The 27,407-nt window shown below is 52.2% G+C and overlaps 1 protein-coding gene across 1 annotated transcript in view; it reads left to right on the forward strand.

Annotated features, from left to right (window-relative positions):
• Window positions 1-27,407, forward strand: part of NGEF (neuronal guanine nucleotide exchange factor) — a 36,811-nt gene that overhangs the window by 6,075 nt on the left and 3,329 nt on the right. The window contains exons 3-9 of the mRNA XM_028105233.2: window positions 639-949; window positions 19,094-19,254; window positions 20,537-20,689; window positions 21,903-22,032; window positions 24,282-24,356; window positions 25,966-26,055; window positions 27,065-27,228. Of these exons, the coding sequence (XP_027961034.2) occupies window positions 639-949; window positions 19,094-19,254; window positions 20,537-20,689; window positions 21,903-22,032; window positions 24,282-24,356; window positions 25,966-26,055; window positions 27,065-27,228 (1,084 nt within the window). The remainder of the gene's footprint in view (window positions 1-638; window positions 950-19,093; window positions 19,255-20,536; window positions 20,690-21,902; window positions 22,033-24,281; window positions 24,357-25,965; window positions 26,056-27,064; window positions 27,229-27,407) is intronic.

Below are 27,407 nucleotides of genomic sequence, written 5' to 3' on the forward strand. Positions count from 1 at the left end.
GATGCTACATTTGTGCTGATTCATATGTACCCCCAAGTCTCCTTGGAGACTTGGAATGCATTGATTTTAAGTACAATTGGTCAGGGAAGTAAGTTTGAAACTAAAAGCAAAAAAGGAATGTTTCCCTTTTGAATCATAAGGTTGATGAACTATTGGTTTTTCCTTCAAAATGAGAATTTACAACTACTCCCATTTCACAAATGAACATACTTGAGTTTTAATATTGAAGCATTTAAGGCTAGGGAAGGTATACTGTTGGGATATTGAAACATAATCAGGGCATTTCCATCAACTGTGCACACTGGTTATTAACACGTCAAGTTCTAGACTTGTTTGCCAAGTGTGTGTGGGGAAAGCGTGTATTTGTGTGACTGGATTCTGAATGTGTTCAGGGATTTCTTTATTTGTTGGAAAGAACTTCCATATGCTGATCATTCCCAAGGAATGAAGACAGTGGCAGTTCATTGGGCTGGGTAGAGCCCTTTGCGGGACAGGCGCGGGCGGGCTGGCTTGCTTTGCTGTTCTCACGGGCACAGCATCTGCCCTTGATGAGAGGACCAAGTCTTGACCTAGTGATCGGAAAAGATCTTCCTCTGAAATCTTTCCCTTTTCTTCATTACAACTCTATTTGATTTCAGGGCTCCTGTATCAGGAATACCGAGATAAATCAACTCTCCAAGAAATTGAAACCAGGAGGCAGCAGGATGCAGAGATACACGCCAATGCCCACGGCTCCCCGGTCAGCGAGGAGACTCCGGAGGAGGAGGAGGAGGAGGAGGAGGAGGAGGAGGAGGAAGAGGAAGTAAGCCCACCCGAGAGGAAGGCTCTGCCCCAGATCTGCCTGCTCAGTAACCCCCACTCGAGATTTAACCTCTGGCAGGACCTCCCGGAGATCCAGAGCAGCGGGGTGCTGGAAATCCTCCAGCCCGAGGAGATCAAACTGCAGGAGGTAAAGGGCCGCCCTGCGGGGGGGCGGGGGGGCTCCATTCAGAATGTACAGGTTTTTTAACCTGCTCCGCTGAGGCTTCCTCCGTGAGGGGAGGCACCCCCGCCAGCTCGCCAGAATCCCTGGCACGGTTTAGCCATCCAGAACACGCAGGGAAATTCACATTATTTCACAGGCAACCAAAAGTAGCTCATTACCTTGTAGGAGAGCTCAGCCCAATCGTGAGTGTTTGGGCGTCGCTGTCAGGAGAGGGCGACTGTCGGGTATCCCCGGGGCACACGTGAGCCTGGTGCCCTCCATGACACCCAGCTCGCTGAGCCTGTGAAGAAGGTCAGCCCCCCGAGGTTCACGTCCACCGCTTTATTCCGGAGTCCCATGAACCCTGACGAAACGGTGCCGAAGCGGAGGGCTGTGTCTTCCCAGCTCCTCTTGATGGTCCAGGCAGATCTTGCCCGTCAGCTAGGCCGAGGCAAGGGCACTGGGTTGCCTAAACGGCATATTGCTCGCGGGAGAAGTGATCCATGAGAAAGTTACAGTAACGGAAATGCGGAAACACGGAGCTAAGAAATCTGCGTGTGCATTTCAGTGGAGCAAAGGATACTTGGGTGGAGAGCGAAAGCCCGCGGTCTAGAGACACGGGAGCGCGGCCGATCAAGGGCAAGGGGAGAGAACGGTGGGGAGGAATGGTGATTGTGCACATGTGTGTTCACCGTGAAATTTCAAAAGTGGAGATAGAGCGGGAAAGGAAGAGATTCGGTTCGGTGCAGTATCATCATCTGTGTCCTGCCCCCCATACTCACACGCCCCTTCAGACCTGTCCTGAACTTGTTCTAGCCCCAGATGTCTGGCTCACTTTAACCCCTGCCCCTCCCTCCCGCCCTGGAGTCTGGAGAAACATTTGCTCCCCTCGTGTATTTAAAAGGCAAAGCAACCTGCGCACCGCTCATGACCAGCACTGAGGGTACTGCTGACCACGGTGCGCTCGCTGGCGGCTGGGGGAGGCTGGATTTGTGTCTGGGAGGATCAGGAGGGATCGGTTGCAACTTGACGTCCCTGGGGACTTGTGAGCAGGGATTTGTAAATGGCTGTGTCAGGAGTTTCTAATGAAACATCTGATGTAAACAACGTGTAGTCACCTGTTCCCAATGCGGCTTCTACAAAAACACTGGAGGAGACATAAAGAAGCCCCTTGCCCCCAATCAGAAATGAAGACACATGTGGGGGATATCTCCCCTGAGGCAGGGGGAGCTGAACTGAGAAAAGCAAGCACGTGGAAGGTGCCAGAACACGTGGAGAAATCCCCCTGCAGTTGTCCATCCCTCCTACCTTGGGGCTCCCCCAGCCACTGATAGGGCAACCGTCCCTAACTTTGACTTCCATATAAAAGGAATTATGCAATAGTGTTTTGTATTTGGCTTCCTCCACACAGTATCACCGCCACGGGGCCTTTTTTTTTGCCCCCAGAACAAGGAAAAAAGACCAGTTTCTGGGGGAATACTTCTTTTTTACCTTGATAATTAGAGAAGTTAAAGATTCTAGGTCCTTTAGAAAGCTTGGAGATAAACCTTAGTAGAACTTAAAACATGATATAAGCCTTCTGTGACATAAGCAAAGCTAAAAGCAGAGAAGGGGGCCTTTGTAGTAAAAGCAAACAGTAAAAAAAAAAAAGCCCCCCAAAATAGCATAAAATAAGGGAGCAGAGTCAGTAGCAAACGTATCAGTTACAATGAGTGTAAATTGCTTACATCCTCCATGGAAAGACAAATCCTCCAATTGATTGGAAATCTAGACCCATTATATTGTGGCACAGCGTGGAATCTGGGATAAGTTAACGAAAGAAACGGGTCTTTTTGTGTTATTAAAGGTATCCTTCACGTTGATAAAGGTATTGCTTTATTTTTAAATGTTTTAAAATTAAGCTACTCATTAATGGATTTTCATTGTTTAAAAAAATGCAGCACAAACATGTGCTGGCCTTCTCTTGGCTCCTGGCTTCTCACTGGAGGACGGGCTGTGTCTGGCTTATCTCTCCTGATAAAGCATAGTCATAATGCACCATCTGGTTTGGGGGTTCATACATTTAGGAAGGTGCAAAATCCTTACAGATCTTTATGAGGCTTCCTCCCATATTTACAGTTGTTCTGTTCAACAGCAGTTTGATTTTGATTTTGGTTTTTAGCAACGTAGAGCCTCAGCTTAGTTTTCGTGAGAACTCCCTGTGTCCTGAGTGCCGCGGGCTTGAATGAGAGCAAGGACGAACACAGGGGGCTCCTGGGGCGGTGGGGGGAGGGAAAAAGGGTGCAGGTGACCTGGAGAGTAGCCTGCTGCCCAGAGCACTCAGCAGATCCCGCTCATCTTTGCAGGGAAACCGTGCCATTGACTCAGCACGTGGCTATGTGGGGAGCCTGATTAGGGGGAGCTTCAGTGCACCCACTTGACATCCCTAGGGACTTGTGAGCTGGGATTTGTAAAGCAGGGAAACTGTGGCTGGTCAAGAGGGAATTGCAGTTTAAGTGGTGGACAGGGACGCCTGGGTGGTGCCGTCGGTTGGGCGTCCGACTCTTGGTTTCAGCTCAGGTCATGATCTCAGGGTCATGAGATCAAGCCCCACTTAGGGCTCCGCGCTCAGTGTGGAGTCAGCTTGAGATTCTCTCCCTCTGCCCTTCCCACTTGTGCATGCGCTCTCTCTCGCTCTCTCAAATAAATAAGTCTTTAAAATATAAATAAATAAGAACTGGTGGACACTGCCAAGTTGCCATTCAAAAAGGCAGGACAAATGTCGTGCTACTACGGGGTGGGAGAGACGCCATTTTCACCCAGCCTCCCAGCCCTGTTAGCAGACTTCATGATGTTTGCTCCCATCAGCCTGTCTGTTGGATGAAGAATCCTATCTCATTTTAACCTGCCTGTCCTTGCTGACTTGTAAATTGAGCATCTTTTCATATGCTGTTTCCACTTGTCTGTGAATTGCCTGTTCTTATCCTTTGCCCTTTTTTCTCTTGGGTTGTTTGTATTTTTCTTCATGATGGAGGGCGGCTTTTTATACATTCTGGCTTTTACATTCTTTTAATATGTTTAAAATGTTTTCTTCCATCCTGTAGTATAGAAGAAGTGATGTAGTATGGGTTTGAGTCTCAGTTCAGCTACTTCTTAGCTGTTGGGACCTTGGGCCAGTTACTAAACCTCTCTTTGCTTTTGTTTCCTTATCTGTAAAACTGGGATCATCTTAGTACCTGCATCCCAGGGTTGTGAAGATAAATGAGTTAACAAGATGAAGAGCTGGACAGACTGACCTCAATCGAGCACTTAAGTGGCTTCTTGCTTTGTGGTATCTTTTTTCCACATAAAAACATTTGGTCACCTTTATAGAAAATCTGCCAGGCTTTTTATTTTTTTGAAACCTAGGCTCCTGGACGTTATGCCTGTGACTAGGAAAGCCATTCCTAAGAGATACACTTTACAATGAAAAGGTAATATTACAAACGGTTATGAACTGGCAGCCAGATAGTGTGGACTCTGGTAGAACCGTGAGCAGACGTTGCCGTCCACACTATAGGATTTTCTGTAGGAGTAGAACATCCACGGATATTAGCAATCTGCAAAAAGTAATGAGGTGGATTAAAATATTTTTACGGAACTTTGTAGTCACTGAAGATGTGTGGCCCACTGCAGTGGCCACAGGCCATTGGTAGCTACTGAACTCTTAACGTGGCTGATCCTCATGGAAACGTGGCGTGTGTATAAAATACACACCAAATTTTGAGGACTTAGCACAAATTAAAAGAAAGCAAAGTACCTTATTAATAATTTTTCTATTACATGCTGATATAATATTCTGAATAGAGTAGATTAAATAAAATATGTTAAAATTTTCCTGTTTCTTTTTACCTTCTTTAATGGTTACTAAGTGGTTACTAAGAAATTTAAAACTGGGTATGAGGCTTCTACTTCTCTTGGACAGCAGTGCTCTGAAGAGAAGCAATCTTTTATTTTCTAGCGCCCGTAAATACCACCAGAAAGTGGTCGTATATTAAGCCATTAGAAGAAGTTCAATAAATATTAAAATTGTATTGGTCAGAATCACTCGCCATAGTGCAGTGAAACAAGAAAATAAATGTAAACAATGTAAAAACCTCAAATCAGAAATGTTTAAAATGCTCCTAACCTTTGAGATAAGAAAGTAAATCTTATATTGAGAGATTATTTCAAAGATAATGAGGAGGATGCTACATTTTAAGAACAGGTAGAATGCTGCCAAAGCTGCATTTGGATATAAATTCACAACCTTACATGTTTTAATTATTAAATAAGGAATAAATACAGAATTAACTGAACTCAGAGGTCAGCTTTGAGACATTCGGGGGGAAATATACACACCAACACAGTCCGAAGGCAAGCAGATGGAGTGGAGACCAAACGATACCGTGTAAAGTTGCAATGAGATGCATGCCTTCCTAGGAAAATAGAAGCTACCAAAAACTGACTCAAAACTAAAAATTTTTTAAACACCAAAATGTACCAGGTAACCAAAAAAGTCTACAAAAGAGATGTTGCACCCACATGGCTGAGTTGTGCCAAGTGGTCAAAGCACAGAGAAGTTCCTTGTCCCTTGGGCTAGTCTAGAACATTGCTGCATCCCCCAAAGTCACCAGCCACATGTGACGACTGAGCGTTTGCAGTATGGTTGGTGCAACCGAGGAGCTGAACGTTTAATTCTGCATAATGTAAACTAACTTCCCTTTCAAAAGCCACAGGTGGCTACTGTGTTGGTCAGGAAATATCTAGAGCGGGGCGGGGGGGGGTGGTCATCCCTTCTTAGAGGACCAGAGAGTAAATATGTTAGGCTTTGTGGGCCCTATAGCCTCTTTCAAAACCACTTGGCTCGCCATTATAATGTCATAGCTGCAAATAGTATGTAAAGGGATGGACATTCCAGTTAAACTTTCTTTATGCTTACAGTTGGCCATCCCGTGGGCTCTGGTTTGCTGTCCTGTGATCTAGAGCATGGAAAAGAGGGAAATACACAAATCAAGTGAAAATATTACCAACCAAATCTGATCAGTAGTGCACACACACATTAAAACAAAATCCACATAGTTCATAGACTTCAGCATTCCTCTCTTCGTAAATCAGTGGAACCAGGAGACGTGAAATCAGTCAGATATAGAAGAGTTGGGTGTCATCAACCAACTGGGACTAATAACATTCTAAGATGCTCCACTTGACACTTTAGCAGAATACACGTTGTTTTTCAAGTGCACACAGAACATTCACCAAGGTAGACCTTACCACGCTTCAACAAATTTAGAAGAATTCAAATCACACAAAGTATGTTCTCTGGTCATAATGGAATTAAAATGAGAATCAGTGACATAAACATAACAGGAAAATCTCCAAACACTTAGAAATCGAGGGGCACATTTCTAAATAATCCCTGAGTTGAAGAGAAAGTCTGCAGGGAAGTTAGAAATAAACTGTCCCTATTCACGGATGATATGATGATTGTCTATATAGAAAAATCAAGAAATCTACAAAAAAAAAAGCCTTCAAACTAATAATGGTAATACACGCTAGCTTAAAAAAATTAAAATACAATACCAAATGCTGGTGTGGATATGGGATAGCTTGAATTCACGTACATTGCTGGTGGGATTGCAAAATGGTCTGGCTGCTCTGGAGAAGAGTTGGCAGTTTCTCGTAAGTGACCAGACGCCATACAGCACAGCGGTCCCAATTGTAGGTGTTTACCTAGCGCAGTGTCTCAAGAGTGACATTATGACGTCTAGAGCTGGATCATTCTTTGTTGGGGGGAGGGGGAGTTTCCTCCTGTGCATTGTAAGAGGTTTAGCAGCATCCCTGCTGCGAGATTGCAGCAGACTCCTACCCACGGTTGTGACAACCACAAAGGTCTCTAGACCTAGCTGAAGAATGTCCCCTGGGGAGCAAAAGTAGTTCCTGGTTGAGAACCCCTGTCCTATAGAAATAAAAACTTAGAATTTATACAAAAATCTGCACATGAATGTTTATAGTAGCTCTATTCATCATAGCCAAAAACTGGGAACAGCCAACATATCCTTGAACAGACAGACAAGCAGACTCTGGAAGCTCTGTACAATGGCACATGACTTAGTACTAGAAGGAAGATCTATTGATGTACACAGCTGAGGTCAATATCAAAGGCACGTTGCTGAGCGAAAGAAATCAGAAAGGTTTCACACTGTGTGATCACATCTGTAGGACCTTCTGAACAAGACAAAGTTACAGTGACAGAGACCAGATCAGTGGTCACCAGGGATGAGGGCTGGGAGGGTGTGCCTAGAACAGGAGACTACAGGGGACTTTTTCGGAGTGATAGAACCGTTGTGTGTCCTGGTGACAGTGTTGATTATAAGAATCTATACCTGTGTTAAAATTCATAGAATTGTGCATCCAAAAGTCAGTTTTACTGCATTTTAATTTAAAAACTAAAACATTTTTATAAAAGGGGGGGAAAAAGGAAAAGAAACAGGTTGACTGTCCTCATTCTGTTCAACCCAATCAAATAAGCACTCTTTCCCACACTCCCCAAAAAATAAAACCTAGATCTGTCTCACTGTGACGTAAGGCAAAAATTTATATAAAACACAAGAAAATCAAATCTGGAGATACATTAAAAGAGTAGCATACATTGAGGGGCCCCTGGGCAGCTCAGTCTTTAAGCGTCTGCCTTCGGCTCAGGTCATGATCCCAGGGTCCTAGGCTCCCGCCCTGTGTTGGGCTCCTGGTTCAACCCGGAGTCTGCTTCTCCCTCTCCCTCTGCCCTTCCTCCCCTTCCGCCACACTCGTGCTCACGCACGTGTGCTCTCTCTCAAATAAATAAATAAAATCTTTAAAAAAGAATAACATACATTGAGGACCTATGCATGAATGCAAAGACGGTGTAAAGTTTGGGGCCAAAATTTATCATATCAATAGGCCAGAGGAGAAGAATACCCTGAAAGTCAAAGACATTGAAAAGGGAAGTAGCACATTTATTTCCATTTATACAAAACTCAGGATACTTTCTGAAATTTATAAGGAATATCTTAGGTCTATGTTCAAGATCACATTTCATGAAGAACTGTTGGTGACAATAAAGGCAAGACAGTGAAGCTTGCTAAACGCTGATGTTGGTCTGGAAGTTCTAGCCAGTCCTGCAAAACAAGGAAAGAAATGAGCTAACCGTAAAGAAGGGCAGTCAGAGAGACACCCTTACCTGCCAACGATGACGGCCTACTTAAAAATCTTGAGGGAGTCAAAAGTACTGGATTTTTATTAGGCATTTCAGGGAGGTGGCTGATTCTAAGATAAACATGTAAAGCTTAGTTGTTTTTGTATGTATCAGCAAAACCCAGGCCTCAGTCAATTAGTGAGCTCTATCAATAAGAAAAAGATGATTATCCCAAAGAAAAATGGACAAAACAATTCTCAGGAACACTGCAAGTGGCCGGTGATTAAATTAAAAAAAGGTCGGGGGTGTTGGGAATCAAACTCACTGGTTTAATCAGAGGTCCAAATTAAAGCAACATTGAGCTACAAGCATTTCAAGTGGTAGAGACTTTTAAATATAAATATAATTAGAATCTGGTGTTGGGGGATTTTTCAATGAATACTCTCAAACACAGCTGATAGGAAGAAAATAGCAATATTTGCACCAAACCCTTACAAGGGGATGTTTGCGTACTGTCTAGTGTTACTATTCCTAGAAATTTATCTTGAAAAATAATCAGAAATGTGCACAAATACTTATTTATTAGGATGTTCATTCCAGCAGAAATTAGGGGAAGAATGGCGGGAAGAACCTGAAATGTGCCATGATAGGGGAATTATTTAGTAAGACAGTGTACAAAGGCAAAACATGTAAAAAACATGTTTTCAAAGAATAAACTGGGTGACTATGTACGACACATTGAGTTTTGAGGGGCGCCTGGATGCGCAGTTGGTTGGGCGTCTGACTCTTGGTTTCTGCTCAGGTTATGATTTCTGCGTCGTAGGCTCGAGCTCCGTGGTGGCGGGCTCTGGGCTACCCAGAGTCTGCTTGTCCCTGTCCGCACTCCTCTACCCCTCCCCCTGCTTGTGCTTACTCTCTTTCTCTAAAATAAACAAAATATTTTTAAAAAAAAATAGAAGGCAGGATAGAACATTCCATCTATAGTAGAACTGGCATGGGAAATAAAGAGACATAATAAATTACATTTTTGTCATTTCCAATGGATCTGATAGAGATATTTAAATAACTAGGGTGACCTAACAATAAATACTGTGGTCACATACAATAGCAAATCACATGGGCACACAGGCTTCCATGGGTCTTGCTGGGTCTTTAGGGTTTATTTACTTACTTATTTATTTATTTGAGAGAGACTGCGTACACATGCCCCTGCCGTGCATATAAGAGCTCTTGGGGAAGGAGGAGGAAGAAGCAGAGGGAGAGAGAGAGAATTTCAAACAGACTCCCTGCTGAGTGCATAGCCCGTCCCAGGGCTCAATCCCAGGACCCTGAGACCATGACGTGAGCCGAGACCATGACGTGAGCCGAAACCAAGAGTCAGACGTTTAACCGACTGAGCCACCCAGATGACCCTGGTCTGACTTTTCGTATTTATTTTTAAAAAGCTTAATGTGTCTTAATTTTGTTAATATTTGGCAAGGGACACAACAGTGAGATCTTCAGATTTTTTTTCCAAGTCAGTGACTTCTGCATTAGATCTCGTTTATCAAAGCAAGTCAGGCAACTTGTACCACCAGCTCAATCTGTTGTTGCAACATCTTTTTCTCCTTAGCCACAAAAGCAGCAGGTTGCAATGAACTACTGTTCACACAAGGAAAATACCCCCAAATGATGGCCTTTTGGTAGGCCCAAGTCTTAATCATTGAAGAATCAGGATTTAAGAATAAAATTGTATGTTTCCCTCCTTTTCTAAGTAAAAATTAGGTAGCTGAAATTGGAACACGTTGTCTTAGACGTCGGGTAGGATTTTCTTGGTTTCGATTTTGTTTTTTAAACTTACTCTGAAGTTCTTGGTTTCCACCCTCCTATTGGGAACGGTGTTGGAGTTACTGTCCGAGAACACAACAGTTTGAGAAAATAACCAGACATACATTCAAATTACAAGGTTGGGCGGGAGGCGGCTGTGAGGCGGTAGGGCGTTCAATGGGGGAAGGGCAGGCCCTCCCCCCCCCCAACGCAGTGGATCCTGAAAAGAGACTCAAAAGCAAAGAGGAGAGACCAGGACTGGGGAGGGGGACAGGCACCTCCCTGGAGGAAGCATCCGATAGTACTTGATTCTCACCAGGCTGATGCCGGGGTCCTGAGAAATAATGGAGAACCTGCAGGGGCTGTCCCCAGCATGCCACCTGAAGCTGTCACTCCTGTGACTGGCATGGCTTGTGTCCCCAATGAGTATCAGGAACCTGTCAAGGCAAAGGGAATAGAAAAGACAGACTTGCTCTGGTCCCTGATTCTGGTGAGCTGGGTGTGCTTGAAAAATGAGCAGGGAAGGATACTTGGAGTGTCTCCAAGGAGATAGGGTCACACAGACACTCCTGTGGGGCGGCCTGCGCAGGCTGGTCCTTACCAGCGACAGGACAGCCCCGACGTGCCCAGACAGGACTTTCAGCTCCGTCCTGCCAGGAACAAGAAGGCGGGGGACCCAGTGTTCTCCATTGCGGGCCATCCAGGGGATCTATCAGGATCTACCTCAATCTGAGTCTGCTCCGACTCTGAAACAGGACAGGTTTTTTTCTTTGTTTTCAACCTGTTTTCACAACTTCGAATTTTAATGTACTTTTTTTTTTTAAGAAAACTATCCATTTTAGAAGAAAATTATGGGATTTTAATATGATGTACTTCTATCAAGAAATTAAATCGTGATTGTTATTCTGCTCACCGACCCGCACTGAACCACATACTTGTCTCTTTAGGATAAAGCTTAACCATTCAGCAAATGAGTCTCCAGTCGGGGGGCGGGGCGGGGCGCCTTGCCTGCGGTTTGAGATGGACAGTAGCCATCACAGAACTTCAGATAACTCCTGTGCTATGACAAACACCTGTAACTTTTCCAACAGAGAGACGTTAGCATTTGTCGTTTTTAAAAGGAATCTTTTGGATAAATAATTTATGTACCTGAGGGGCGCCTGCGTGGCTCAGTCATTAGGTGTCTGCCTTCAGCTCAGGTCATGATCCCAGGGTCCTGGGATCGAGCCCTTCATCGGGCTCCCTGCTCCGTGGGAAGCCTGCTTCCCCCTCTCCCCCTTCCCCTGCTTGTGTTCCCTCTCTCGCTGTGTCTCTCTCTGTCAAATAAATAAAATCTTTAAAAATAAATAATTTATGTACCTGATATAAAGTGCAAAAAGAGTAAATGGATTTACAGTAAAAAACGTCTCCTCCACGCCTGGCCCCCGGGACCGGCGTCCGTGTGTCACACAAATGGTGAACCTATTATTTGATTGTTATGTGCTGTGCTTTCTTTTTTTACTTGGTAAAACATTTTGAAAATCTTTCTACATCAGCCCAAATGGAGCACCCATTCTTTTTTTTTTTTTTTTGTTAGCTTTATGGATCTCTCTTGTCTTTGATGTTCCATAATTTATTTAACCAACCCCCTATTGATGGGCATTTGCAATTAGAAATGTTGTGGATGGGGGCACCTGGGTGGCTCAGTCGTTAAGCGTCTGCCTTCGGCTCAGGTCATGGTCCCAGGGTACTGGGATCGAGCCCCGCATCGGGCTCCCTGCTCAGTGGGGAGCCTGCTTCTCCCTCTCCCACTCCCCCTGCTTGTGTTCCCTCTCCCTCTCCCTCTCTCTCTCAAATAAATAAATAAAATCTTAAAAAAGAAAAAAAGAAATGTGGATCAAGGACATTCAGTGCAGCATTATTTAAGACTGAAACCCTCGCAGTGGAGTACCATGGGATTTGCCAAGTGGAATTGTGGAGTTAAAAGTTACCTGTTTTTTAAATTTGGGGAGGATACTGTCTTCACACTTTGGCATAAGGGTGCTGGCTCGGCATCACCACTGTACATTCGTTGATCATTTTGTCTTGACCAATGTGCTAGATCATAAGTGATATCTTGTGGTTTTAATTTGCATTTCTCTTACTGTGAGTGAGGCTGAACATCGTTTCAAGTTTTAAGTTTTTACCTACTTTTGTGTAAATTTAAAAAAAAAAGATTTTATTTATTTACTTGAGAGAGAGAGAGCACATGAGCCTGGGGGCGGGGGTCGAGGGAGAAGCAGGCTCCCTGCTGAGCAGGGAGCCCGATGTGAAGCTCCATCCCAGGACCCTGGGATCATGACCTGAGCCGAAGGCAGACGCTTAACGACTGAGCCACCCAGGCGCCCCTGGACCTGGGCATCTTGTTAAAGGACAGGTTATGTGTGGGTCTGGAGTGAGGCCTGGGGATCTGCATTTTCACAAACACCTGTGGTCGGGGGACCAGGTGGAAAAATGTTGGCTTTTCCCCCCTTTTGCCTGGCTAACTCTATTACTTCTCTGACTCAGCCCCTTCCAGAACCCTCCCCAACGCTGGGGCAAGGCCCCCTCCCCTGTGTTCCCACTTCACCGTCAGGATCGCTGCTGAGCTGTCATTGGCCGTGCCCTGGCTGCATCCTTGGTGACAGCATGCCTCTGTCCCTCTGTGTCCCCAGCACCGAGCCCAGGCACGTCCTGGAGGTGGCTCTTGGTACATGTTTGTGGAATGAGTGAGCTGAGGTGCTGGGACCCCTGCGGTTGAGGTCTCCTGGGCCGAGGGTCTCCAAGGGGGCAGGGGGCAGGTCTTGGTCATCTCGAGGTCCCCAGTGTCTGGTGGCCCCCAGCTCATAGCAGGTGGTCAGTACACTTCTGGAGCATTGAGTTTTCTGTACGAGCCACTTTAGGAAGCTCTCCAGGAAAGGAGATGAACATTGGACGTCCAGGCCAGCAGGAGCCAAGCAAGAAGGATGAACGTAAGATGTGGCTAATGGTGTCCTTGTAAACAGACGGGCAGGCTGCCCCGAACATGGGAAGCAAGGAGCCTGGGGAGCAGAACCTTTGGGTGGAAGTTACCAGTGGGCAGGCATTCCTAACCCACCCGTATCACCTGTAAACCAGCACTGGCTCACGCTTGAGTTGTAGTTTGGAGGTTTTTTCCTTTAACACACTTAGGAAGCACCTACTTGAAAGCCGCACATAATAAGCAGATGATTAAGGACCTGGAGAGAGTCTGCAGTCCAGTGTAGGAGGGAGGGGGCTTCTGTATGAATCACAGCAGGCCCACCTCCAAGGAGACAGGGCACTGGCCGGGCACCGCTGGCTTCTGGGCTCGTGGGGAAACCTCGGTGTCTGTGCGGAAGGCCGCCTTGGCCCATAGCAGAGCGGTGGGGGCACGGGGCCCTGGAGTCAAAACGACAAACCTCAGTATCGCCGCTCACAGGCCGTGTGACCTTAGCACCCGCCTCTGCCCGGTGGGGACAGTCTGGGAGACCTCCAGGGCTTTAGTGAGGACCGAGTGAGGTGACAGGCACCTGTTGGGTGTTGGACGAGCACCCTGGGGCCATTTGTCTCTGCTAATCCCTGCACAGAGAACAAGGACATCCGTGACCTCCGTTCACCGGGTGAGGGCTGCACCCGCCTGTGTGTCTGAGCAGGAGCATAGTGACTAAGAGAGAAGCGTGGCCAAGCATTTCCTGGATTTAGAGAGAGAAAGATGCCTCATTCTGGCTAGGGAGGGGCAGCAGGAATGGTCCTGAGTTCTTGCAAAATGAACTGTCTCTCCCGTGTGATTTTTGGGAAGCAGCACGGGCTGTGTTACAGAATATCGGTGAAGAGTCATCTGTCGGGTCTCAGTGGCCCCGGTGACGCAGAGGTCGTCTCCTTTCTCTTGACTCTGGTCCCAGGCCTCGCTCCGGTGATTTGGAATAACGCCCGACTTTCCCTGGTTCCCTGAGAGGTGTGTGTCTGTGTCGGGAGGGGGCTCCTGGCCTCAGCCTCCAGTCCAGGTCGGGTCAGATGGCGAGCAAGGGTGGCCTGGAGGATGGAGAGCACCAGAGTTCCCAGAGCTGGATGGGAAATCAGGTGGTGCGTTGGCCAGCTTGGGCTGCCTTCACTGACTGCCCCAGACCAGGTGGCTGGACAGCAGGCATGGATTTCTCACAGCTCCAGGGCTGGAAGTCCGTGATTAAGCCATGTTGGTGTCTGGTGGGACCCCTGTCCTTGGCTTGCATCCCTGGGGTCTGTCTCTTCTCGTAAGGTCACCAGTCATATTGGATCAGGGTCCCACCCTTATGACCACATTTAACCTTAATGACTTCTTCCCAGGCCCCATCTCCAAATGCAGTCATACTGGGGGCTAGGGCTTCAACATATGAGTTTTGGGGCACACAATTCCGTCCATAACAGGGGGGAAAACGCAGGCTACCTAAGAAGATCCATTTTGTTCCCTTCACCTACTCCGATGGGAGCTCAGACCCGGTCGCTGTGGACAGCCTGTCCTGGGAAGAGGGACTTTGGGAAGAGGCGAGCCCCACCCCGAGCCCGGACTGTGGGGGAGGGGGGTGCTTCTGCTTCCTGGCTGTGCCGATGCCCCACCAGACAACTATGGCAGTGGAGGCTCGCGGCCTTAGTCTCTGACCTCCAGAGAGGTCACCCTGGTGACTCAGGTCCCATGACCACATCGTGATAAAGGGAAGGTGAGGGCCTCAGACAGCTGTGATTCATGAACACTGAGGTCAGGGGATGCTGAAAACAATCCGGAGCCGTACAGAATGCACCACGTGGGGGGTTCCACCGAGCATCCTGAGTTACAAGGAGACGGTGTAGGTGAAGACCAAGGTAGGGAATCACCCAGGTTTTCTTGGTATCCATGCCTCCCCTTTCATCCCCCTTGCTGATGGGCTGGGGTCTCATTTGTTTCTTCAAATGCATTGCTCGGACAGCATGGCCAGGTGGTGCTAACTCTGGGCCCCCCCGGCCCGTGCTGGGACGGCCTGTGGCACACAGCTGTCCCCAAGCAGACCCCGTGGCCCACACTGCATTGGCGAGGGGTCCCGGCTTTGTGCGTCTCTGGAGTGTCTTGTATCCGAGGGGTGCAGTGCTGCTCTGGGGTCCGCAGTCTCACACGTCTCTGGACGGCCCCAGGGAGGGGAGATGTTGCCGGCTGAAGCTAAATCTGGCCGGCTCGTGTAGGATGGAACCGTGATGGTCCCAGCTGGGACACCAGTGATTTCTCTCTGTCGTTTCCTTTCTTTGGAGAACAATCTGAATTTACTGAAAAAGAGAGGCTCCAGTGCCTTCCAAGCACAGTGGGTAGCCTGGAGGGAGCCGGACATGGCTTCTCATCCACAGGCCAGCTTGGGAAATGGTGTGAACACATTCAGAGCTCAGGAGCAGCCCTCCCGGACTCTGGAAAACGGGGCTGTGTGGTTCTGGCCTATACAGCGGGCAGGGGGACAGACTCAAAAATACACACAGGAGCCTGTTCTTCCCTCCATGGCCCTCTCTTGTGGCCTGGCCACCAGCTCCACTGTCCCACCAGGTGCCCACATCCTTTTCCACATGAGCATTTGCGCCCCTGGGAATGGGCTTGCTGTCACATCCCGTGTCACCTCCTAGTACAAGCCCCTCTTAACCCCTCTGGCCGGAGCTCCATCCCATGAAGCTCAGGCTGTGAGGGCAGGGCCCTGATGTCAGCTTGGTAATGACCCTGGGCGTCCAGCAGGTGCTTTGCGATGGTCGGGCTCCAGGCTGAGGACCTCTGGGGACTGTTGTTCCCATTTTGTGTGCATGGAAACAGGCTTAGCTGGATAAAACAATTCTCATTCATGGCCAAGGTCTGGCTAACTCCAAGGCAGAAGCCTTGACCGTTCCACTGCTCAGCTGCCCTGGGCGGGCGCCAGGCCCACCACCATCCCCGCCAACTGCAGAAGCACCTGGCCCGGCCCCTCCCACGCAGCGTCCAGAGTTGAGCGGCTCTTACCCCTTGAAAAGAACCCAGGCGGGAGCGGGCTTGGTAGTGACAGGCTGGAAAAAACTGGAAGTGTATCAGGAGTATTGGCAGAAATCAAACAGAATACTAATCAAACTGAGCACTAAGAGCACCATTGAGAGACGAGCCGTGATCCCTAAAATTCGGGTCAGTCTAGCTGAGTGTTCCCCGAGGCCACGGGTCTCAGCCGGGTGGTGGACAAGGGGGGCCTCAACCAGCCCCGCCACAGAGCAGTGGTTTTATCAGGAGGGAGTGCCCTGCAGTAAGCAACACACGCACGTTCTCACACACACACACACACACTCACATGCACATTCTTATGCTCATTCATACACGCATACTCGCATACACACACGTACACGTTCTTACACTCATTCATATATACACAGTCTCTCACACACTCACACACACATTCACACACACACACACACACACACACACACACACACACCTGTCCCCGTTTGCTCCGTGCCCTTTCTCACCGCCTGACCGGAAGTGTTGCACTCCTGTCTGCTCTGTCCCCACTCCTGGGACACAAGCTCCGTGGTGGCAGGGAGTTGGCCACGCTCGCCACTGAATGCCCGGGGCCTAAACAGGCACTCAGTAAACATGGGAGCAGATGGGAGAGTGAGTGAGTGAGTGAGTGAGTGAATGAATGAGTGAGTGAGTGAATGAATGAGTGAGTGAATGAGGGAATGAATGAGTGAATGAATTAGTGAGTTAGTGAGTGAGCGAGTGAGTGAATAAGTGAAAGAGTGAATGAATGAGTGAGTGAGTGAATGAGTGAACGAATGAGTGAGTGGATGAATGAGTGAGTGAGTGAGTGAGTGAGAGTCTGGAGAGCAGACGGGGCCCAGATGCCCACTGGTCCCGCACTGCCACCACGAGGCTTGAATGAGAGTAAAAAGGGTATTGACAAGGAAAACGCAACCATAGTGACATAGCAAATAACGTGACATAGCATAAGACAAACAGCCAAATTCGCGGATGACTGATGGCCTGTCAGCGGAGGAGGGGGAGCGGGCGGTGGGCTGAGCCAGTGTCCGTGAGCAGCGAGTCAGGCCCAGCCGCTGAAAGGCCCTCCTGCCTTGGCCCCGCTGCCCCCGGCCCCCTGAGCCCCCGCAGACAAAATGCCGTGGGCCCGGGGATGCCGGTGCAACCCGGGCGGGCCTAACGCACATCACTCAGCGAGACGGGGCCGCGGGTTGGACACGATGTTGTGTCCTCTCTGCAGCACTCAGTTTAGGGGGGGTTTAGTTATATTTGCTTAGAACTTGCAAGCTGCAATGGCTTGACGTTTTCTTAGGAAACTTAAATTTAGCAGCGGGGACGCGGTTTGATGTCAACCCCGTCCCAGTGGGTAGCCGTCGGCAGGCCGAGCGCTGGGGCCGCCAGCGAGGCCGGTGGGACGTGCTTTCTGTGGCTTCGTCCGCTAAGTGGACCAGGCCGCCGTGACTTGGGGCTGCGTCTCCCGTCAGCCCAGGTCAGGTGCAGACCCTTGGGCACCTGGGAGACTCTCTGCTGCGGTGGCCCAGGCTCTTTGATGGGTGGACGACCCCTGGAGTAACTTCCCTGTGAACTTTGTCACCGTTGCTGGGCAGGCTTATGCTACCGCGTGTCCCCAACTTACAAACATGTCCCTTCTTTCTCACGGGGCAGCGTGGTGCTCGGGAGACCCTTGGGCTGAGTCTCTGCTCTTCCATCATCCATGGGTGACTTGGGGGGCATTACATCGCCCCTGCATCTGGTTCCTGTGGTGAAACGGGAGCTCCTATATGCCCTTCCTGGGGGACCTGGGAGGATTCCTCCTGAGTTTGGAACAAATGCTAGTCCCTCCCTGTCTCCTTCTGCCCGGCCTTCCAGAGCCCTGGAGTTCCAGCTTTCATTGCCAGAGCCTCGAGCCCTGCATCAGGGCTCTGGCCAGTGGCGGGAGGGCTGCAGTGAGATGTGGGGTGGTTGGGGCACGGGGAGGACCAGAGACCCGGTGCTCCTCCCCCTCCTGCTTCCACCCCTCGTCCGCTGTCTGTGATCGTTTCCTGCGGCCGCTGTAACAAATTCATGGCGGGAGCCTCACTGCCCCCGAGGGCTCCGGGGGGCCGCTTGCCCCTTCTAGCTGCAGGTGGCCCTCGGCATGGGGCAGCGTATCCAGCTATGCCTTGTCTTCACATGGCCTCCTCCCCATGCCTCCGCGTCAGATGTCCCTCACGCGTCAGATAGCTCTCTTCTAAAGATACCTGTCATTGAATTTAAGAGTCTCATGCTCTACCGACTGAGCTAGCCGGGCACGTTAGATACCTGTTATTGGATTTAGACTCTCGATCCCCGGCGGTGTCCTTGACATCCTTCTGTAAAGTACTTGTTTCCAAATAAGTTCACATTCATAGGTGCCAGAGCTTTTGGGGGGGGGTGTCCACGGTTCACCCCACTACACGGTCCCTTCTGGGCAACCACTGTGGGACCCGAACCCGCCCTCAGGAAGGGTCGTTGCTTTGCTTGTGAGCAAGGGAGGAAGGTGAGCCGGAAGCTAGCGCCCTCACTCCAGAGAAGCTCCTCACCGGAGAGCACGGAGGCTCAATGATCAGGTAGCAGTCATGATACAGAATAAGGGTGCCTCCAAAAGGCTTATTAATTCTGGATTTCTTTTTCTTTTTCAAAACGAAAATTGTTTTATCAATTACATTATAAAATTAGACCGTGAAAGAAATGATAGATGTTCATTTTTCAATTTTCAGACAAGTTAAAGATACAAGTTGCTCCCCCTGCTGATATGTGTGGTTGACATCGTGGCCCGTGGCCCTCCAGCCGGCCTTGGGGGCGTGTAAGGGTGGGCGTCCCCCCATAAGGATTTTCACAGCCATTCTGCACCAGAAGGCCATCTGCATCACCCTTAGCAGCTGCTGGGGCTCTGATAGTTGACTGACCTCTTGGGTTTTCACCTGCTCTGTGTTTCGGGCGTTAGGTGGTCTCCAGTGTTTGATACGGGGAGCCGTGAGCACATTGTCTCTACCTTTTGTGCAGACGGGGGCTCGCTGCCAGTGTGTGGAAGCGCCCGCATGCCACGCGCCCTCGCGCACACGGGCCTGCCTCTCTCTGTGTCTCTTAACTGGGAGCGCGGTAGACACCCCCTGCAAGGTGACCCCTGGCCCTCCTCTTGCCCCCGACACAGGCCATGTTCGAACTGGTCACTTCCGAGGCCTCCTACTACAAAAGCCTGAGCCTGCTCGTGTCTCACTTCATGGAGAATGAGCGTCTGAAGAAGATCCTGCACCCGTCCGAGGCTCACATCCTCTTCTCCAACGTCCTGGACGTCATGGCCGTCAGTGAGCGGTGAGCCACCTGCTCTGGGCTTTGTGGGGCCTGGCTTCCAGAAGCTTCTCCTCATCTGGGGCACGGCAGAAGCTGGTGGCGAGAGCTCCTTACACTGGCTTCTCTGCTTGTGTGTGTCTGGAAGTATCTGTAGTAAGACACAAACAAACACGTGAACCCAACCATCTGCCACCCCTCCCAGCAGGGCGGCAGATCATGTGCCCCTGGACAGGCCTGCTACCCGCAGACCCCTTCCCATCAGCACAAGTGCTCCACGTGTCCCCCACCGTCAGACAGGTGTGTGGCGGGCGTCCTGACCAGGTCCAGGGGAGTCCGTGTGAGCTGCTCTTTATCCCGGTGTCCTAAAACCCTGGCTTGGCGCGCGCAGGGCCCCAAGACTGGACTTACGCCTTCTCCCTCCAATTAGATGGTGTTTGCAATAATTTGTGGCAGTGGCTTTGGAACCACGCTTAGGTTTTGCCTGTGAAGGATGGGAGGAGCTTAACTGAAGGAGGAATAAACAACCATTCATCGATTCTTGCAAAGAAGAAAGGGACGCCAGTCATACTCTTAGGATAGAACTTACACTGACCATTTCCCACTGGGCCACGGAGTCTGCGGCTCAAAGCGCAAAACTCAGCCTTTGGGTGCGCTGGGCCAGCCACGCACGTTCAGATGTGAAGCCGCGGTGTGGCAGGAGGGGTCCCTCCACCCCTGGGGCGCCCCGGGCACTCTGTGGGCCCCCCATGAGTCCCTCCTCCTCCTCACGGACACCCACCTCCTCCTGGCAGCCCCGCGCAGTGGGCTCGGGCGCACGGTTGCCGAGAGATCCCTCGGGGCCTCTGCCACTTCACCCCGCTGGGGAACGGGAGTCTTTTTATTTATGCGTTTATTCATACTTTATCGTGGAGAATTCCAGACACGCAGAAGCGGAGACACCAGTGTGGCAAGCCCACTGCCAGCCCGGCATCTGGGTCTGCCTGCGTCCCCACCCTCCCCACCACCCAGGGGATCCCGCTGAAGCGAATTCCCATCGTCACCTCCTCCGTGAGCACATCAGTATGTGCGTCAAACATAAGGCCCCTTTCTCTCTCTTTGACAAACACTCCTAATGCTGTTACGCACCTAAAAACACTGGACGGATAATTCCCTGATGTGACCAAGCGCGCCCTCAGTGTGGGCATCACGTCCTGCCGCGTCTGTGGCTTTGCCCGAGCCCGGCCCGGGGGCGGCGACGTGTCCCTGCCCAGGCGTCCTTAACCTGAGCCGCTGCCCCCGCCCCCCCGCCCCTGTCCCGCCGCAGGTTTCTCCTGGAGCTGGAGCGCCGGATGGAGGAGAACATTGTCATCTCGGACGTGTGTGACATCGTGTACCATTATGCGGCCAACCACTTCTCGGTGTACATCACCTACGTCAGCAACCAGACCTACCAGGAGAGGACCTACAAACAGCTGCTGTGAGTGCACCCCCCCCCCCCCCGGCTGCGGGCTGTCGCTTCTCCCTCCCCGACACCGAGCCGCCGTCCTGGGACCCCTGCTTTCCCGGGAGAGTCTCCACGCCTGGCACGTTCCAGGGGCTGCAGGGTCACGAGAGGAATGTTGACCCCAAGACCACCAGCCACGGCGCCCACCAGACCCGTGGCCGGAACGTCTGGGCTGAGCTCTGTGAGGCTTAGAAAAGAGAGTTTGAGGCCGGGAGGGCCCCTCGTGGCCCAGGAGGTCAGGAGGACGGTTTGAACTAGAGCCAAAGGCAAGGGTGGGGCCGGGGGGCGTGTTTGTGGCGGTCCAGCCACACCCTTGACTTCATTACTCATCTGCCCACTTGTCCGCCTCCCTGGGGTTCGGGTAGATGAAGTGATTTTCCAGTCAGTTGGCCTCTTCTGACTGCCTCACGCGTGCGTGCCACGCTCCGGTGACAGCTGAACCCGGGATGTGTTCTTAGCTGCGCTCGGGAGCACCAGAGGCCTCCCTGAGAAGTGACATCTGAACGTTCCACTCCCCCGGGCCTTGCCGTCCAGCCTCGTCGCTAATTGTGGAGGTTTTAAAACTTGAGCATTCAGGGGTTTGGTGTTTTCCGTCCAGGGGTTGAAAACTGGGACTTGAGGGAATCAGGACGCTAGCTCTGAGGACAAGCAAGCAGACAGGAGAACAGGATGCCGGCGTTGCAGGGCCGAGGGTACATGGTGCGCCTCTTGAGCTCAGGGTGTCTGGGCCCCAGGGGACGGCGGCGAGCCGGTGTCCCTGCTGACGTGCCTGGAGTCTGCGTCAGGGCGGCCCCCGCTCCCCACTGCCGAGCCACCGGCTCGTAGGTCTGCTGGCAGGAGCGGCGCCGGGCCCTGCGGCCATTGTCCCCAGCCTGCTGCCGCTTCTGTCACTACGTGGGTTCACCTTGCCACGGTTCCCTGCTGGGTAGATCACCAAATGCCACGTCTGAGTCATAGACTTGGCCACACGAGGAATTCTTACCTTCCTACACACAACATATTTTTGCTAAGTTTTCACGGGCCGGGCATGTGAAGTCACTATTGTTATCTGGCTTGCACATGAACAGTTGATATTCCATTAAAAGACAAGAACTCAACGTGTGTTCCGTGCCCGTGGGCTGTCTGGTTCCTTCCGATTCACGCCGCCTGTGAGCCAGAGACCCACTCTCATGTCTGTGTCCCCCAGCCAGGAGAAGGCAGCCTTTCGGGAGCTGATTGCGCAGCTGGAGCTGGACCCCAAGTGCCGGGGGCTGCCCCTGTCTTCCTTCCTCATCCTGCCTTTCCAGAGGATCACGCGCCTCAAGCTGTTGGTCCAGGTACCAGCTTCTCCCGCCCGACGTGCAGACCGGGCTCACGTATGCTTCTCCCGCTGCAGACCGTTTCCTTTGGTCGTTCCAGCTCTCTGCTAGCTTTCTAGGAAGTCCGTTTGTTCCACAAACCCTAATGAAGCTCCTACTGTGTGCCAGGCAGTGGGGGACTCAGCCCCTATTCCCGGTGAGCCATAGTCTGGGAGAGAGATCGACAAGCACACACAAGTGAGAAGTGGTCATGGCTGTGAGGACAGTGAAACCGGGGGGGGGGGGGGGGGGCACTGCCTGGCCACCGCCAGTTGGGGGCAGTCAAGAAAGATTCTTAGACAAGTGACATCTGAGCTGAGCACTTGGCTGACAGAGAGGAGCCATTCGGGTGACAGGCAACTGCTTATGCAAAGGCCCTGGGGCAGCCAGGCTCACAGGCGGGAGGGCCAGTGGTGAGCTGAGAGAATTTGACAGGAGTGAGTGCAGAGACGTGGTGAGGGCAGTTGAGGCCCCGAGGGACCAGGTGAGATGCTGGCTTCATTCTTCAGCAGGATGGGGAGTCGCCTGATCGCACTGCCTTCGGTGAGCGCACACAACGCTGCCTGTGCAGTGACGGGCAGGAAAGCAGGAGGGCAAGTGGGAGAACCGGTCAGGAAGCTATGGGAGAAAGGCAGTTTGGCCTGGGGGAGAGGCGGGGAGGGTGGGAGGTGGGGAGGAGGGGAGATCCTGGAGGGAAATCAGAATTGAGATGCCCACTTGCTGCTCCGGGGAAGAGGGAGAAAGAGTCTGAGCTGGAGCAGCGTGAGGGATGACGCAGCCCCTACCGAGGCGGGGAAACAGGCTGGGGAGCATCAGGGTTCCGTGTGACCTCGCTGAGCTTGAGATGATGAGCCAGCGAATCTCCAAGCGCAGAGTTAAAGGGAGAAGTCAGCGCGGGGCCTCTCGGCATCCAAGTGGCATTTAGTGAAAGAGACCATCAAGGAAGGAGAGAAAGGGCGCCCAAGACCCAGCCCTGGGACACAGTGCCCAAGGAGGGGTAGGGGGAAGGAGGAAGCCCAGGAGGGCTGGGGCCAGGGAAGCCTGGAGAGGGGGACATTTCCTGAAAGGGGATCTCGTGCCTGCCACAGGCTAAGGGGCGGGGGGTTGGGTCCACCTGGCAGAGGGAGTGGATGGTGTGGATCTGGCCGTGGCTCTTTGGGCGATGAGCTGACAGGGTGACCTGGGAGCCACAGTCAGGGGAGCTCAGAGGTCACGGGGGGCGGGGGAGGCCAAAGTCCTGGGGCAGCTAGCTAATCCCTGGCAGCAGAGTAAGGAGGAGAGGTCCCAGTAGGGGAGGGGGGTACCGGGCCCAGAGGCCTGAGACCAAAGAGACGGGCGTCAGAGGAAGCAACCCCCACCCCCTGGACAGCCCGGGAGGGCGCTCTTCGAGAACTCAGGGAGCACGAACCCAAGTCACAGGACACCGGTCAATGAAGGGATGTGTGTTTTGTTTTTTTTTAACTTGGAAAAACTGAAACAGAAGACGGGGGAGCATTTAAGAAATCATAGGAAAAGTGCATATATGGATATATAAAAATCTTAATTTTTATACAATGAAAACCAACAAAAGTAAGATCAAGACCTAGCTTAATGTGTTGAGGAAGCATGGGGGCGAGGGGAGGCCGGTGGCGGCCTGGGGCCGGCAGGGAAGTGTTCCGGGGAAGCGAGTCTGAGGCAAAGGTGATCAAAAGCCTCATTTTGTTAATTCACGAAAATCAAACAGTTGGGAAAAAAGCATTTTCATCAGTAAGACCAGAATTAACAAAGTCTCAGGGTCACTGAGACTTGGCTACAAACTGTAGTCCTAGGGGCCGGGCAGGGAAGCCCGCCCCCGCCCCATGCCTGCCGTGAGTGTTGTGCGCCCCCTGGGGCCAGGGCTGGCCTGAGCATGCCCGTCGCCTCTCTGGGGCCACCTCACTGGCGGGCCACCCCGCCAGCATGGGGCCACTGGCTTCTCTCTGGTCTCCTTGTTGAGCCCCCGGAGGGCAGGGGGATCTCGGGCTGCAGCTTAGCCTTCATGGTTAACTCTCTGCAGGAGCCTGACTTGTGGTCACGGTTTTAGAGCCGCCCCCCCCCCCCCCCCGTGTGGGTCAGGATGCTCGGTCCTGGGCCTCCTGTGGGTTCTCCTGCGCCCCATTGGGCTCTTCGTTGTGCCACTGCCGCGTGGGGGCGGGGCGGGGAGGAAACGCCACACAGGATCCAATTAATGCAGATTTTCCTGTGCTCAGAACATTCTGAAAAGAGTGGAAGAAAGGTCTGAGCGTGAGTGCACTGCCTTGGATGCCCACAAAGAACTGGAAATGGTGAGCTGTGCTTCCTCCTTCCTTTCTTCCCAATGAATGGTTCTCCTTGTCCGGACACCTGCCTTCTGCCCCCGCCTCCTCTGTCGCTGTGTCTTTGGAAATTGCAAATTCATTTTTAATATCTGCTTTTGCAACTGAAAAAGGTCATCGAGGGGCACCTGGCTGGCTTGGTCAGGGGAGCAGGTGACTCTTGAGCTCAGGGTCACGAGTTCAAGCCCCATGTTGGGCGTAAAGATTACTTTAAAAAAAGAGAAAAGAAAAATCACTGAGTTCCCAAGACAGGTCAGGTGTGGCCTGAGCAGATGTCACTGTGCCAGGGCCGGCCCAGGCCGCAGCCGTGGTGACCTCTACTGCCCCCCACCGGCGGCCCCACTCTTGCCCTTGCCTGCTTCCAGTGTCTTCCCCCGTGTGACGCCGGAGGGGGCTGGATCTGGCTCTTCCTGTGCCGCGACATAGCCCCGCCCTGTGCTTTCCTCCCCACGCCTCTCCCCAGCCCCAGGCTGCTCCCCTCCTGTCTGCCCTGGGCTTTTCCTGCCCAAGACGGAAGATGCCATGTCCATGGCTCACCCTTGGAGAGGCGGTTCCTCCTGGGGGTCGCCAGCAGAGTAGGGGATGTGCAGGGGTCGGCATGTGTGTCCGTCCTCACTGCGAGCCAGCTCTTGGCAGAGGGGCAGGGGCCGCTCTGTCGTGCCCGTGACTGTGCCGGGCGAGAGCCTGGGGTTGGGGGGCCCTTTCCACTTCTTGTACCAGAGGCGGCAGCTCAGTGAAAGGACGGGCCTCAGCGGTCATCGGATGCCAGTTCTAAGCCACTTGGAGCCATGAGGGCTCCTCCTCACAGTTGTCTCCCCGGCCGGCCCGCCCCCCTGTCCCTTACCAGTTGGCCACCTGATCAGGCGGGGGTTCATCCCAGCCCCCACTGGGCCCCAGAGGGTGAGTCCAGTGACCGTCTCCACCCACAAGAGGCCCGTGTGCGGGGGGCCAGGCTCTGTTTCTTAAGTTCTTCTCTGCTGTCACCTCCCTTTCTTTCTTGTCTAATGAAAGCTACACTTGCGCTTCTCATAGCTTACTTTTTTCTTAACAGAGGTGGATTTTTAGGGGCACCTGGCCAGCTCAGTCGGTAGAGCATGCGATTCTTGATCTCGGGGTTGTGGGTTTGAGCCCCTTCTTGGGTGTAGAGATTACTTAAAAAATAAAATCCATAAAAAATAAAGGTGGATTTTTTTTAGTTTATAAAAGTAATTGATGTTCAATACAAAAAAAAAAGAACTGAGCAAGTGCCCAGAAGTAAAAGGCAGAGGGTGAAGACAGCCAGTCGCATGCACCTCGCTGGTGGCGTACGCAGGTGCCGCCCTCGCACACCTGCTCATCCCACTGTAATCTTTGCAAAAAGCGATTGTAGTTTCCAAGCTGCTTTGCTCTCCAGTTTAGTGCATGTAAAATTATTGCAATTTTTAATGATCTCCCCCAGAATGGAGGGCCGTGGCGAAGAGCGGGCCAGCCAGTCTCCCTGCAGACGGTGTCCGCGCACTCTGGGGCCTGAGTGGACGGAGGCGGTGGCCGGGAACAGCTGGGTGCCTCTGGCCTCACGTGTCCCCCCCTCTTATGCCAGGTGGTAAAAGCGTGCAACGAGGGTGTCAGGAAGATGAGCCGCACAGAGCAGATGATCAGCATTCAGAAGAAGATGGAGTTTAAGATCAAGGTGAGCCTGCGCCCATCCATGTGTCCCCAGCCCAGCTGGGCTGGCCGGGGGCATCTCTGTCCCTGGTCGAGTTCCGTGATCGGCCACCCTTGCGTCTCAGTGCAGTGGCACCTTCGTTGACATCTCTCCTGGCACCCCTCGCTGCCCCTGCCTGTGCCCTCCCCGCCCCTGCTGCCGTGACCACGCCGTCACATTGGCCTCTGCTTATCTTCTGAGTGTGCAAGGACCCTGGAGCTGCCTGCTCTCATTTCTTGGCTGTGTGACCTTGAGCAGTTGACGTGAAGCATGTGACAAGGACCGTTCCAGGGATTCTTACATGGGGGGTGGGGGGGACTGAAAATCTGACAGCACTGACCAACCTCCCCCGACTTTATGTCAAGCTTCAGGCATCAGTGAGCCTGAAGGGTCCCTGGGGCCTGGTTTCTGGTGACATGAGCACACTGGGCCCACTGAGGGTCCCTGAGGTCCTGCTGTGTTTAGGAACTGAGCCCCCAGCTGTGGCCTTCTGGGCTCCCCCCATGTCTCCACCTGCTGCGCCAACCACTGGGTGCCAGGAGCCTCCCCCTGAGCCACGCAGCGGGTGCCTGCAGACTTGGCTTGCTTGTCCCATGGCGCCAGGTTTTCTCCTCTCCCCTGTGAACTTGGCTCCCCCTCTGATTCTTCAGGTGCCCCCCCCCCACACACACACCCGTGTAGACACAAGTCCACATAGACACGCTTAGAAACAAGCTCATACACGGCAGACAAACACACAGCTGCACCCAGGCACAAATCCACCCAGCCACACACATGCCCGTGTACATGGGAGCGTGCACCCTCATGCACGCGCGCGCGCACGCACGCCCTTCCGCATTCGCCTGGCACTGCTCCATCCCCCCGTGCGGCCCCCCAATGCTGTTCCTCCAGTTAGCACTCCAGTGAGGCCAGGGGAGCCTCGGGAGGGAGGCAGGGGCGTGGAGGGACGCCACGGGCCTGACGCGGTCCCCCCCCACCCCCCCCGCCCGGCCAGTCGGTGCCGATCATCTCCCACTCCCGCTGGCTGCTGAAGCAGGGTGAGCTGCAGCAGATGTCAGGCCCCAAGACATCCCGAACCCTGCGGACCAAGAAACTCTTCCGGGAAATTTACCTCTTCCTCTTCAACGACCTGCTGGTGATCTGCCGGCAGATCCCCGGGTGAGCGGGGGCAGCCCTGGGGGCTTGCGTCAGTCTAACCCCTTGGTCACCGTGGGAGGCGGCAGTCTGAGGGGCCAGGGGGACCGGTGTTCAGGTGGGGGGCTTCCAGGAGGAGGTGAGGAGTGGCCAGAACAGAAGGGCCAGCAAGACTGGGAGACCCTGGGGCCTCCTTGGGACCA

The sequence above is a fragment of the Eumetopias jubatus genome, unplaced genomic scaffold (genome assembly GCF_037043125.1).
Source record: "Eumetopias jubatus isolate StellerSeaLion01/CBP00866 unplaced genomic scaffold, mEumJub1_p1.0 scaffold_3, whole genome shotgun sequence".
Lineage (NCBI taxonomy): Eukaryota > Metazoa > Chordata > Mammalia > Carnivora > Otariidae > Eumetopias > Eumetopias jubatus.